This window comes from Macrosteles quadrilineatus, unplaced genomic scaffold (genome assembly GCF_028750875.1).
Source record: "Macrosteles quadrilineatus isolate MER2022 unplaced genomic scaffold, UCM_ALF_1.0 Scaffold_3__2_contigs__length_128488019, whole genome shotgun sequence".
Classification (NCBI taxonomy): Eukaryota; Metazoa; Arthropoda; class Insecta; order Hemiptera; family Cicadellidae; genus Macrosteles; species Macrosteles quadrilineatus.
Genome location: NW_026542596.1, coordinates 91309014 through 91323676, shown reverse-complemented (window position 1 = coordinate 91323676; position 14663 = coordinate 91309014). Strand labels below are relative to the sequence as shown.

Here is a 14663-nt window from a genome sequence, read left to right as displayed (position 1 = left end):
ATAGAGAGCAACAGTGCCACTCACCTAGGCACAGTGACTGATGGGGTTGCTGGAGCTGGTACAGGTACAGGTATAGATGCTGATGCTGGTGTTTGTGTGACAGAAGGAGTTGGTGGATTAGACAGCTGGTCTGGAGATGCTGGCTTGTTTAGGTCTCCACCTGAGCATTAAACAATTATTACTTTTTGTATTCAAATCATTAAAACTCAAATTATTACTCTTTCTTTAGCCAATAGTTTTATGTAGTTACTACAGCGCGCCAGAGGTGGTTGCTGAAGCATGCATCAGATGTATAAGACATATAATGAGGACAGGGTTTAACAAGAACAATGTGCCCAAAAAAAACTGAATTTAAATGTTGCAAAGAGTTGCAATAATACCTAACGCTACACATTACTGTCCCCGAGAGTTAAGAAGTCCCCCGAGCTCTGGCCTATTCACAGGTTGAATGCGTTACACACTAACGCTTCGCGCGACAATCAGAGCTGCCGTTCACTTAGCTCTCTTGGTTACAACTCATGATTTTTTATTTTATATCTGTATATGATAACTATTCATAACTGTTATAACTGTATGGCCTATTGCTACTTTTTGGTATCCGTTTAGTTTAAATGTGATAGTAGTTTCCCCTAGTAGTATAGACCTCGCTCTCTACCAGCTAACTTTTTTTGTACAGTACTGTCCATCAATGATTATACACAGTGAACCTATACACATCGTAAAATAGCACTGTCATTTTTTCGGTTTCAAATTTGTATTTAGTGTTTGCATAACTTGAACTTATAAAATCAAGCCAAAATGTCGCCATCAATGCTCAGGCTACAAACCTTGAATCTTGCTGAAATAAATTGCAGGAATTTAATAACTATTAACCCCTATAAATACTGCATACATATTTTTCTGGTTTTCAGAAAGTATAGCTTTTTGATTTTTAAGCTCTTCAATACAAAATTTAGCTTATTCAATTTTTGTTTAGGCCTACTGGTTCATTGGTGTTTGACTGATCCAAGTTTATTTCACCACAATGTTTCTACACCATACCTTGCGTGTCCTGTGAGGGTGGTGGAGGGTGACTCTTGATCAGTTCCTGGTGCAGGTTAGGCAGGAAGGAGTTGATCCTGTCCCACGTGAGACTCCACAGCTGGGAGTGACTCTGGTCTGCCGTGGAGAACACTCCCGCGGAGTCCATCACTAGCAACATGTTCTTCAGCGACTCTGGGATAGCCTCATACTGCACAACCACCATCACCACATCAGTCTTTCACATGAATAGGATATTTTTCTGTTTCTTACAAAACGATGCCTAGACCGCAAGATATGCTCACAGGTATTGCCGTGATCGTGAGAAATGATCAGGGGTGGGGCTGAGACTACAAGTTATGCTCACGATGTTGCCCCCATTGTGAGAAAAGATCAGCGGTGTCGGTTTTGTTACTATTCTAAAGAATCACCCTTGGACGGTTAAAACATTAGTTTAATTGTGTTGTGAGGTTTTTGTGTGCTATCGACGGTCCAAATCTATTTTACAACATGAGATAGTAGTGTATCCATTTGTTCTTCCTTCTTGTACAATATAATAAGTATACTTACCAACAGATCACTCTTGTCCACATGCATGTACTTGTCCATGTAGTCTAGTATCCTCATCCACAGAGCTGTGAAGGTAGGCAAGGACTGTAGAGGGGTCAGGTGATGTAGGAACACCTGCAAAGTGATAGAGTTGAGAGTAGTAAATCGATTCAAACATAAAATGCTGTGTTTAGACGACACAGTGCTATTGCTCAAAGTGTAGCACTGAGGGTACACTTTAAAGTCCCCCTATTACCCTGGATAATTGAGGTTCCACTGTATAGCCTATGAATAAAACTTATTAAGTTGTTATTTTACCTTATTGTCACAGTCATCACAGACTTCTAGAAGCTGTAATAGTGTCATTTTTTAAACAAGTCTACTTTGATGAGACCAACAGTGTATAGTAGTTAAGTGGAATTAACTATTCATCAATCAAGGTAGGCTACAGACTTGTTACTCCACTCACCTTAGACAACAGTGTGGCTGCTCTCATTCTTGTCTCCTCCAGTCCCGAATGGTCGTTGTTGGGCATCGGCTCTAGCAGTTTGGACAGTAGAGGGAACAACACTTTGTTGAAACAAGACTCCCACTCATCCCCGTTGAGTGTCTGTAGGTCGTGGACCAACAACGCTCTCTGCAGGTAGGTAATGGCACTCATACGGACCTGGGAGTAAACAGCATGTGTGTTAGATTATAGTGTTACATCGTTACATCCTTTCAGTTGTATCATTGACTATGATTAAAGCTGGATATTCCACTCGTGTTAAAATTGTAACCAGTTTTAGAGCAGAAAGGAATTTAGAGCCATCTACAGAATGTGATTATGTAAATAACTGATTTCTCTTGAGTACACTGAGTACCTATAATTAAAGTGTTTTAAACATTTTAAAATTTACTTGAAATAATCAGATGGCTTTTTGTCTCCATGTTTTAGTTTCTTGTGTGGTTGGTATAAAGACCCAGAACAGCATCTACATTCTCTAACTACTGGATCTCTTAAACTACGTAAGACGCTTTTGTTACTTGAGCAACGATGAAAACTGATGCCTCTAGATTCCAACAAAAATTTAATTCAACCAACCAGTTTTAAATTTTGGGGTGTGTAAACAAAAGTATATTTTTGCTTGGGCAGAGTGCATAGTGGTCTACTATAGTTGGTCTTACCTGTTTCCTGGTGTCGCAGCACAGTCTGCTAATACCCTGCAGTAACGGACACCAGCCTTGCGCCCACAGTGAGGTGAGCTCAGTCTCTGCGTTCTCCTCAGCCCACCACCTGTAGATCTGAGCTGTACGAGTGTGTAGAGTGTGCATCAGGTCCAGCAACTGTCACAACCATACAAGACAACAGTAAAACAATGAGTACCTATAGAAGAGAAATGCCAAAAAGGAATTATAGCAAAATAAGTCATCTTGACGTCTCATGGTGCTCTAAAACTAGTCTAATACAAGCTCCACAGAAGGAAACAAATCCAGAGAAAATAACAGACCACATAGGAACATTCGACAATTCAGATTTCTAGGGATGGACGAGATTGGATTTTTAGTTCGAGACGAGACGAGACGAGATTTTTTATTTCTCATAAACTTTCGAGACGAGATCGAGACGGGATTTCCCTTCTCATACACAACGGGAAATGCACATTCAAAATTTTTACCTGATTTTGTAACATTGTTAGATGACTGTTTAAATACAAAAATAATGATAATAGGCAAGAATATTTACAATCTTTTATTAAAAAACATCAGCATAACATTTTTTTATTAATCACGCCTAACTTATTAAAAATGCCTACGATTAGGAAACATAGTGATATCAGTTAGGATAGAGTTCAACTTATCCTAAAATAAAAGCAATATTAATTTTTATAAAATAGTTAGGTACTTGTTTTGACTTTTTATAGTAATAAACATACCTCACACTGCTTACGTTTAACAAAACTTCTCAAATGTTATTAAAGTAATATTATTATAATAATTAAAGTAATATTTACATTTAAAGAATTAATTAAATAAGAACGCCTTCGCAAAGGAAACGCAACTACAACACGCTCCTGTATTGCGGGTATTGCATTAACTTTCTGCAGGCGTTTTATTTTTTTATTTTTTATTCTCGTCTCGGTAAAAATCTCGGCCAAAAAGAAATCTCGTCTCGTGTAACGAGATTTAAAATTTCCCGAAAATTTCCCGAAATTTCGAGACTTGACCATCCCTACAGAGATTTCTGAAAATTTGGATTGATGAGTTTTGTCTAAAATATCCGTTATTGCACTGTAGCAGAATACTACTAAAACAAAAGGTTAAAGCAAAAGAAACCATATTTTCTTGTTCTGATTTTATTTCAAGTCTATCATTGACCAACTGCCTATTAATTCTGCCCACTCAGATGGCTCATTCAGTTTTGAAAAAATCACAAGAATGATGCTAGATTTATACATTTATTCTTAACTTCACAATATGCCAATCAATATGTTATAGTCTAGAGGTATCAAACCAAAAAAACCATTCAGTAATGATCGAGACTTCGAAGCAGGCGGACGTTCGGCGGGCCGGTCCCTTATCTCTAGAGATAACATAGTGCAGTGGTTTTATTCAAGTTATAAATTGAAATTAGTATCTTCTATAAAAGTTATTTTGTTAAGGAAATTAATAAAAATGAGTAAGTGTAACGTTTGTTTAAAATCAGTGTCCGGTAGAAAAGCCAAGATCCAATGCCAAGACTGCAAACAGATGTTTCATGGTAGTTGTGTTAATTTAGCGGATAGTGATGTTGAGTTTTATTTACAAGAAGGTGAAGTCTGGAGATGTTCACCATGTTCTCAAAATCGTCGAAAGAGTATGCGAATGGAATCAGAACTAGCTAAAAGTGACCCTAGTATCAAGGATGTTCTAGAACTCCTGCGTGAAATGCGCGAAGAAAACAATCAGCGAATAACAGAGTTGGAGAGGGACATAGGTAAATCAGTTGAATCAGGACATGAGAAAATAGAGGAGCTAACAAAAGTGGTAAAGGAACAATCGGAAGCTTTAAAAAACTTTGATAATATGTATAGTGTAGTGTGTCAAGAAAACTTAAAGTTAAAAGAAAAAGTGAATACCCTAGAACAACGACTTGAAGATATGGAACAATCTTCCAGTCGGTTAAACTGTGTCGAAATAAATAACATACCGGAAACTAAAGACGAAGATGTGCTAGAAATAGTTAAGAAAGTAGGATCTAGTCTTGACTTCATGATTACAGACGAAATGGTAGATGCATGCCATAGAGTTGGACAAAAATCAAACAAGCGCTCCAGAGGAATAATAGTGAAATTTACTAGAAGAATTACTAAGGACGAAATTCTGAAGAGACGTAGGAAGAAACAAGACCTGAGCACAAGGGACGTTGGATATAATGACACACCGAAGGAAACTGTTTATCTCAACGAAAACCTAACATCGTACAGGCGGAAAGTGTTAAATGCAGCAAAAGATCTAAAGAAGAAAATGGGCTTCAAATATCTTTGGGTTCGCAATGGAAAAATCCTACTTCGCAAGAAAGACAATGAAAATGTTATCGTTCTCACGACACTGGAACAAGTGACGGAATTGGAGGACAATAAGACAACCACAACCGAAGATGACATCCAGGAGACTGCATAGAGCCTCTAGACTACCAGAGCTTCAAATACCTCATTGTGGTATTTTTATGTTTATTTTAATATTTAAAATTAATTACTTTGTTTTGCAGTGTAATGTTTGTGAGTGTTATTTTTTTTTATTTGAACATTTATGCCAGTCATAAACATAAAGAAAGATTGTCTTAATTTTGATAACAAAATATTTGCAGACTATTCAGGTAATTTGATTATTGTACAACAAAACATTCGAAGTATGAGAAGCAACTTTGATATATTTGCTTTGAGTTTAGAAAGCCTAGACACATTCCCTGATATAATTATCTTATCTGAGATATGGATATTGGACAATGAACAAAACCAATACAGTCTACCAAATTATAATCTTTTTACAAAATGTAATAATAGTTATCGGTCGGGAGGAGTTGCGGTATTTGTGTCAGACCGTCTAGCATGTCACGTGATTCCTGACCTTGACTTTGAAACAGCTGACTGCTTACATTTATCAATAACCGTTTCCCACAAATTTACACTCGATGTGTTAGCAATTTATCGATTACAAGATTTTGTAGTAGATAGATTTGTAAATGAACTTGAATCTTGTTTGTCATCAATTAAAAATAATAATTTAGTTATAAGTGGTGACCTAAATATAAATATTATTGAGAGAAATCGACTTAACGATGATTATTTGATTACGATAGCTAGTTATGGTTTACTTTCATTAATATCTGATCCAACTAGGGTAACTGAAAATTCTGATTCGTGTATTGATCACATATTTTTTAGAAGTGAAAGAAAACTAAATATTGAATGTGCAAGTTTTGTTATTGATACGGGAATAACTGATCACAGGATGACAGCTACTTGTATGAAGGTCAATTTACCTACACGTAAAGCAAATTTAGTGTCACAGAAAGAAGAAATTGATTTCAATAAATTGGCATTAAAGCTACAAAGTGTCTCATGGGATTCAGTTTATTTAGCCGAAAACGTTTCACTAGCATTTAGTTTATTTATGAGTATTTTTAAGCAGTGTATAAATGAGTCATATGTTACTAAGAGAATAAGTAGAAATAAGAATGATAAGTTTAAACCCTGGATCAATACTAGACTCTTAAAAATTATAAATAGGAAAAATAAGATGCATATTCAATGTAAAAAACAGCCACATGATGTAGAGCTTAAGAATAATTATAATGTTTTTAAAAATTATGTAATAAACCAAGTAAGATTAACAAAGAATGAGTACTACAGCAAAATATTAGTCGAAAATAATCAAAATCCTAAGAAACAATGGAACACAATCAAAACCCTTATTGGAGAAAATAAGAAAGATGCAGAACTTATTGTATTGAAAGGTGACGATAAAGAGTTAATTACAAGCCCTGAAGCAGTTGCAAATAAATTAAACAGATTCTTCTGTTCTATGGCAACGGAGTTGAGAGAAAGTATTATATTAGAACAACAGATAGTTCCTCAGCTAGTAAACGAATATAAACCCATGTTTCAGACAACTACATGTAACAATTCAATATTTTTCTATCCAACCTGCGAAAACGAGGTTATTGGCATAATCAAATCGCTTAAAAACAGGAAAGCACCAGGATATGATAATATTACTCCTTTGATTATTAAGAAAATTTCTACTTATATTGTTGAGGTTCTTGTTTTTTTAATAAATTTTAGTTTATATTCAGGTGAATTTCCCAATGATTTAAAAACAGCTATTGTAAAACCGTTATTCAAAAAGGGTGTTAAAACAGATCCAAGCAATTACAGACCAATTGCTCTTTTATCTATATTCTCTAAAATGTTTGAGAAAATAGTTAAGACTAGACTAATAATTTTTTTAGAAAAGTACAAATATTTTAGTGATGGGCAGTTTGGGTTCAGGAAAAAACTAAGCACTAATTCGGCGTTATTACATTTTATGAGTCAAGTGTATAGAGGTTTAAATGAAGGTAAATATTGTGCTGGCATTTTTCATAGTCATAGTCATAGTCATAGTCAAGAATCTTTATTCATAGTATACATAGTTGTACATGAATAGTGTCAAATAAGTTAAAACTAATGCTTAAAACTATGATATCGCCATTTTCAATTCGTCTAACGAGTACAAGGACAGGTCCATTAAATATTCCTTGAGACGTTTTTTAAAAATGTTGGGTTTTTGTTCTGTTTTAATTTTCAAAGGAATAAATTTTAAAAATTCATGTCCTGCATTGACAGTCTTTTTTTTAAGAGCTCTAATTTGTGTTTTCCAATTACAAAATTATTTTTGTTACGTGTATTGTAGTTATGATTATTTTCTTTAATTGGTGGAATAAAATTTTTGTTTTTGACAAACATAATACATTCAAGAACATACAAACCATAAACAGTGAGGATCCTTAGACGTTTAAAGTGTTCTTTTGCAGAATCATCTTTGTTCATTTTTAACATAGCTCTGATTGATTGCTTCTGTATTGTCAAAATTTGGTCTAGATTCGAATTTGAGGTGGCTCCATATACACATATGCCATAAGATATATGGGATTGAATATGGGAAAAATAGATCATTTTTAAAACATCAACACTGCATAGTTTTGACAATTTTCTAATCGCACAAAGACCAGAATTTATTTTATTGATAACAAGTTTACAATGTTTGTCCCAAGACAAGTTGCTGTCCAATGTCAGGCCAAGGAACCTTACGGCTTCTGTTATTTCAATTGGTTGGTTATTTACTTCAATATTAGGATTGGAATTGTTTTTGTTTTGTTTTGTTTTGAATGTGACACATTTGGTTTTACTTTCATTTAATTTTAAATTGTGATTATTAAAAAAATCCTCAATACAAGCTATTTCTATTGTGGATAGCAACTCAACATCTTCTGCAGTTTTCCCAGATACTTTAAGATTAGAGTCATCTGCATAAAGATACAAACCTGTACATGGGGCAAAATTTAGACACTTTTTAAAATTTGTTAAGTAACAAATGAAAAGTAAAGGTCCCAGGACCGATCCTTGAGGTACACCAGATCTTATTGTGCCCATATTTGAACTGTATTTTGATTTATAATTGTCTTTAGTGATGTGAGTTATTTCAACAAACTGTTGTCTATTTGATAAGTATGATTTAAACCAATTAAGAGAGTTATACCTGATTCCAATTTTTTCTAATTTAAAAAGTAATAGTTCATGATTAACGCTATCAAACGCCTTCGATAAATCCATGAACACTCCCAACACGTGCTCACCCTTGTCAATTGACTCAATGACTGATTCGACAAAGCTAACAATCGCTGTAATAGTGGACTTATCTTTCCTAAATCCGTGTTGGATGTCTTCTAGGATTGAATTTTCTTCTAAGAACACAGTTAATTGATTAGAAACATTTTTCTCGTAAATTTTAGATATTGGTGATAGCAAAGATATTGGTCGGTAATTACCAATATTTGTAGCCTCATTAGATTTAGGAATTGGTATTACTTTAGCAATTTTTAAATTGTCTGGAAAAATGCCACTAACAAAAGAGGAGTTGATTAAATGAGAGAGAATTTTACTTAGCTGCTTTCTTACAAATTTTATGACTGACATTGGAATCCCGTCATGGCTGGAGGATAGTTTGTTTTTAAAAGAATTTATAATTTTTTCAATTTCATCTTTATTAGTGTCACGAAAATAGAATTGATTTTGAATATTGACACAGGTTGAGCCGGTTGGAGATAGTTGTTCACGGATATCTCTGGAAGTCTGTTGGGCTACAAGAAGGGGACACATTAATAGGCCTGTCCTTCACAACATTAATAAAATAAGAATTGAATAAATTACTAATTTCGAGAGGATCTGTAACTCTTTTGTTTCCATTTACTAAAAATATATTATTTGTGCAATTAACTGAACTTTTCCTGGTTTCTGAGTTTATAATATCCCAAGTAGTTTTAATTACATTTTTGGATTTCTTAATCTTGCTATCATAAAACTGTTTTTTTACTTCAATCAGTTTTTTTCTATATATTTTATTTCTTAATCTACCTAATTTTGCCAAATTTAAGTCATTATTGAAACGAGCTTGTTTATTTATTTGAATAATCTGTTTTTTCTCTTCCCTTAAACTGTCATTTATCCAAGATTTTCTTGTAGTTCTTAATTTCATTGTTCTTTTTGGGAATGATAAGTCAAAGTAGTATAAGAGCAGTTTGAAAAAAACATCAAATTTTTTATCAACTGGAGAAAAAATAACTGTCTGCCAATTTTCAGCTTCTAGGTAATTTTTAAACAATTCTTTATTTTCTTTACTAAATTGTCTCCTATTGTCAATTATATAATCAGTATTACATTGTTTAGTTTGTGAATTTAAAATTTGGAGAATTTGACCGTCATGATCTGACAGTAATGTAATTACACCGCTTGCTTTAATTTAATCTTTTTTAAAGTTAGTAAGAAAGTTATCTATTGCTGAAGTTGATCCATTAAAAACTCGGGTTGGAAAATTTACAGCACAACTCATATGAAAACTCCTTAAAATGTTTTTCAACCTGCAAAGTGTGTTTTTTGCTCGATTGTTGTCGGTTTCCAGTACATCGATATTAATATCACCTGCAACTATTAAATGTGTATTTTTCAAATTTTTGGAAACAAAAGAGTTGATAATACTCTCAAGCCTATCCAAAAACACATTAACATTGCTCTTTGGGGATCTGTATACACCTAACAAGACAAATTTAACCTTATCAATTACAAACATTGTAGCACAACACTCAAACTGCTTCTCTTCCAGAATACATTCCTGATTGGGAATAGCCACCCGTGACCAAATTAAGTGCTCTTTACTTAAAATTACAACTCCTCCCCAATTAGAACTTGTACGGCAAAAATAAGAGTTGAGCTTGTAATGTTCAATGTTCAAACGATCAATTTCCTGCAATTTTATTTTGTGTTCTGTTAAAACTATTATATCGGGGTTTATTTCATCAAGAACAATTTGTAAGGACTCTAATTTTGAGGCTAAGCCTTGGATATTTTGATGGAAAATTGTTGTATCTTTGAATTTTAAAGTTTTAGCTATGTGACCAGAGTTACCTTTGGAGAGCAGTTTAAAGAGGGCACGGGTAGACTAATCCCATCATTACTACTGTGGGACTCACTAGAATGACCATTAGCACTTTCACTGGACACTACAGAAGCTGATGTTGGTGAAGCTGATGTAGGACTTCTCCCTCCCTCAATGGTGACTACAGTTGACTGGGTTGGAGTTGCCTGGGGGCTGGACAATTTCTCAGTTGTCGACTCCGGGGATGCAGCAGGTTGGGCTCTAACCACTGTGGTTGAGTCAGGTGGCTGTGTTTTTGAAGCAGGTAGATTATGACAAGTTGGTATTGTCAGGGACTCATCACCAATATTTTCTTGTGCCGCTATGCTCACTAGTTGTGTCTTCATGTGCAATAAATTTGTCATTTTGTGGAGAAATTCTGTATGAGACAAGCCGTTTCTCAATTCTCTGTGGGAGTCTTGATGATAGGACACAATAGTAACATCTGCCTCGGTTTCACGTTGAAAGTCGACAATGTTTGAAGTAAATTTTTCCAGTTTAATTTTATCTCACACACATCCGATTGGTGAGCATATTAGATGGTGAAACCCTCTTCTTTTGAAGTCGTTTTTCAGTTGGTGAAAGGCCGTGTCATAGTCCCAGTTGTTAATAGTTATCGGTCGGGAGGAGTTGCGGTATTTGTGTCAGACCGTCTAGCATGTCACGTGATTCCTGACCTTGACTTTGAAACAGCTGACTGCTTACATTTATCAATAACCGTTTCCCACAAATTTACACTCGATGTGTTAGCAATTTATCGATTACAAGATTTTGTAGTAGATAGATTTGTAAATGAACTTGAATCTTGTTTGTCATCAATTAAAAATAATAATTTAGTTATAAGTGGTGACCTAAATATAAATATTCTTGAGAGAAATCGACTTAACGATGATTATTTGATTACGATAGCTAGTTATGGTTTACTTTCATTAATATCTGATCCAACTAGGGTAACTGAAAATTCTGATTCGTGTATTGATCACATATTTTTTAGAAGTGAAAGAAAACTAAATATTGAATGTGCAAGTTTTGTTATTGATACGGGAATAACTGATCACAGGATGACAGCTACTTGTATGAAGGTCAATTTACCTACACGTAAAGCAAATTTAGTGTCACAGAAAGAAGAAATTGATTTCAATAAATTGGCATTAAAGCTACAAAGTGTCTCATGGGATTCAGTTTATTTAGCCGAAAACGTTTCACTAGCATTTAGTTTATTTATGAGTATTTTTAAGCAGTGTATAAATGAGTCATATGTTACTAAGAGAATAAGTAGAAATAAGAATGATAAGTTTAAACCCTGGATCAATACTAGACTCTTAAAAATTATAAATAGGAAAAATAAGATGCATATTCAATGTAAAAAACAGCCACATGATGTAGAGCTTAAGAATAATTATAATGTTTTTAAAAATTATGTAATAAACCAAGTAAGATTAACAAAGAATGAGTACTACAGCAAAATATTAGTCGAAAATAATCAAAATCCTAAGAAACAATGGAACACAATCAAAACCCTTATTGGAGAAAATAAGAAAGATGCAGAACTTATTGTATTGAAAGGTGACGATAAAGAGTTAATTACAAGCCCTGAAGCAGTTGCAAATAAATTAAACAGATTCTTCTGTTCTATAGCAACGGAGTTGAGAGAAAGTATTATATTAGAACAACAGATAGTTCCTCAGCTAGTAAACGAATATAAACCCATGTTTCAGACAACTACATGTAACAATTCAATATTTTTCTATCCAACCTGCGAAAACGAGGTTATTGGCATAATCAAATCGCTTAAAAACAGGAAAGCACCAGGATATGATAATATTACTCCTTTGATTATTAAGAAAATTTCTACTTATATTGTTGAGGTTCTTGTTTTTTTAATAAATTTTAGTTTATATTCAGGTGAATTTCCCAATGATTTAAAAACAGCTATTGTAAAACCGTTATTCAAAAAGGGTGTTAAAACAGATCCAAGCAATTACAGACCAATTGCTCTTTTATCTATATTCTCTAAAATGTTTGAGAAAATAGTTAAGACTAGACTAATAATTTTTTTAGAAAAGTACAAATATTTTAGTGATGGGCAGTTTGGGTTCAGGAAAAAACTAAGCACTAATTCGGCGTTATTACATTTTATGAGTCAAGTGTATAGAGGTTTAAATGAAGGTAAATATTGTGCTGGCATTTTTGTCGACGTCATGAAAGCTTTTGATACTGTAGATCATGGTATTTTGTTGGATAGACTTCATGAAGCTGGGATAAGAGGTGTGCCTCATAAATGGTTTGCTTCTTATCTCACTGGACGTACTCAACGTACACGGGCGAACGGCGTGATTAGTGACCAAGGAACTGTATTACATGGCATTCCACAGGGATCTGTTCTATCTGGCCCTCTTTTTCTAATATACGTAAATAGCTTGTGTAATAGCCGTTTTAGAGGAAATTTAGTGGCTTTTGCGGATGACACTGCATTATTTTACAAATCAGATTCCATTGAAACTTTAAAATTAAATATTCAATACGATGTAAATGCTCTTCGATGGTGGTTTACCAACAACTTCATGGTAATGAGCCCAAAAACTAAATATGTAATTTTTAATCTATCAAGGAACATAAGTTTTATTACTCCGATAAAATACCACCAAACAAACTGCCAATCTACAAATTGTGATTGTCCTGTTGTTGAGCAAGTAAAGGAAATTAAATATCTGGGATTACACTTAGACTCAAAGATAAATTGGAAACGCCATATAGATTATGTTAAGAATAAACTAATACAATACGTCAGGATATTTTATATGTTAAAAAATATGTGTAATCAACGCCTACTCAGAAATATTTATTATGCGATGATAAATTCTAAATTGGAGTATGGTTTAGCTATCTATGGAGGAGCTTACTTTTCGTCAATTAAGCCATTAATTATCTTGCAAAAAACCTTTATAAGGATAATTTGTAACAAATGTAGAACAGAACATGCAGCACCACTATTTAAAAAGTTAGAAATTTTGCCTTTGAGAAATCTATATATGTATAAAGTTTTACGAATATTTTATAAAAGAAGTGGAGATGAGGTTGAATCTATGTCTGAAAGGAGAATAACATTAAGAAATAGGTATAATGCAATAGTTCCAAAACCAAATTTAACAGCTTTCAAGAAATTTTATTTATACCTTGCACCTAAAATGTTTAATGCTCTACCATCCAATCTCAAAACCATCTCAGAAGCAGATTTTTCTAGGCAGCTGTGGCCTTATTTATTATGTTTGGAAAATGCTGAAATGTACTTTTATGGAATTTAGTATATATACAGAAGTATAGAAGTGACTAATATAGATAATAAGTAATATAAATACTTACTCTGTTGTATCATTTTTGTTTGTAAGTGTATTGACTTTTACTCTGTACTGAAGAAAGAAGATCACTGTGTAGAACTCACTCTCACTGTATATATTATAACCAAGTGATATAAGTGACCGGACAAAACCGCCTCTTCGATTTTTAGAACATAAGATAGTGTATAAATCCACCAACATAGGTTTTTAACCTAAGGTGGTTATTGTTTTTTTCTTTTTTCATGTGTAAATGTATTTTGTGTTGTGTATGGAAAAAACAATAAAGATTTCTAAAAAAAAAAAAAAAATTCATGTAAAACGATTAATGAACAATTGTTTTAAATTATAAATATTAAATTGTAACAGTGTTAAATAAATAAATAATTTTAAAACACCAGCAAAAAAGGGAAACATCTATCCACACCTCTAAATAAGTTTTAAATTTAGTTAAGATTCAATTTGTTAAGTACAGCGGCAGTTAATTGTAAAAAAGGTTTTACAAGGTTCCAGGTTTTAGGTTTTAGGTTCCATGTGCTGTGGTGAAACAAGCCTATGTTTGAATGAAATTATAACTCTTGTGTATCATAATTGTGGTCAGATTGATTCAACATGATGTGTATCTTTTCCTTAACCATTAAAGCAATTTGATTAATATATTATGAGCTGTAGAAGGTAAGAATTTTGAACGGAATGAAGTATAGACTGTATAAGTCTGATGGATATTTTTGGCTAGGCTAGCTTATTGTTGAGTATATAAAACTATAAGATCCTAACAGCATAACTGTTGAGTAATTAATAATCAAGGTGAACTACATAAATTGTGTACCAACAACATTGATATACAACAGCAGGCCAGCTCACCTGAATAGGCACCTGGTGATACCCACTAGGCACTTCCTCAGAGTCACTCTCATCAGCGTCGTAGGCTGATGTAGGACTGCGAGCTCTTGTTTCCTCCTTCTTACGACCAGCCACTCGCCTCCTTTGCTTCCCACCTGCTTCCTTGTTTGTCTTCCGACTTTTGCTGCCTGCAATTTCAAATAATTTGTTTAAACAAATTCC

At 33.7% G+C, this 14663-nt stretch overlaps 1 protein-coding gene across 2 annotated transcripts in view; it reads right to left on the bottom strand.

Moving 5' to 3' along the window:
* The window catches only part of LOC128988596 (Golgi-specific brefeldin A-resistance guanine nucleotide exchange factor 1-like), a 55026-nt gene that overhangs the window by 5453 nt on the left and 34910 nt on the right, over nt 1–14663 (bottom strand). For both annotated transcript variants that reach the window (XM_054410017.1, XM_054410018.1), the window contains exons 30-35: nt 14463–14629; nt 2737–2895; nt 2039–2236; nt 1591–1704; nt 1042–1231; nt 25–160 (exon numbers count right to left, since the gene is read on the bottom strand). In XM_054410017.1, the coding sequence (XP_054265992.1) occupies nt 25–160; nt 1042–1231; nt 1591–1704; nt 2039–2236; nt 2737–2895; nt 14463–14629 (964 nt within the window). The remainder of the gene's footprint in view (nt 1–24; nt 161–1041; nt 1232–1590; nt 1705–2038; nt 2237–2736; nt 2896–14462; nt 14630–14663) is intronic.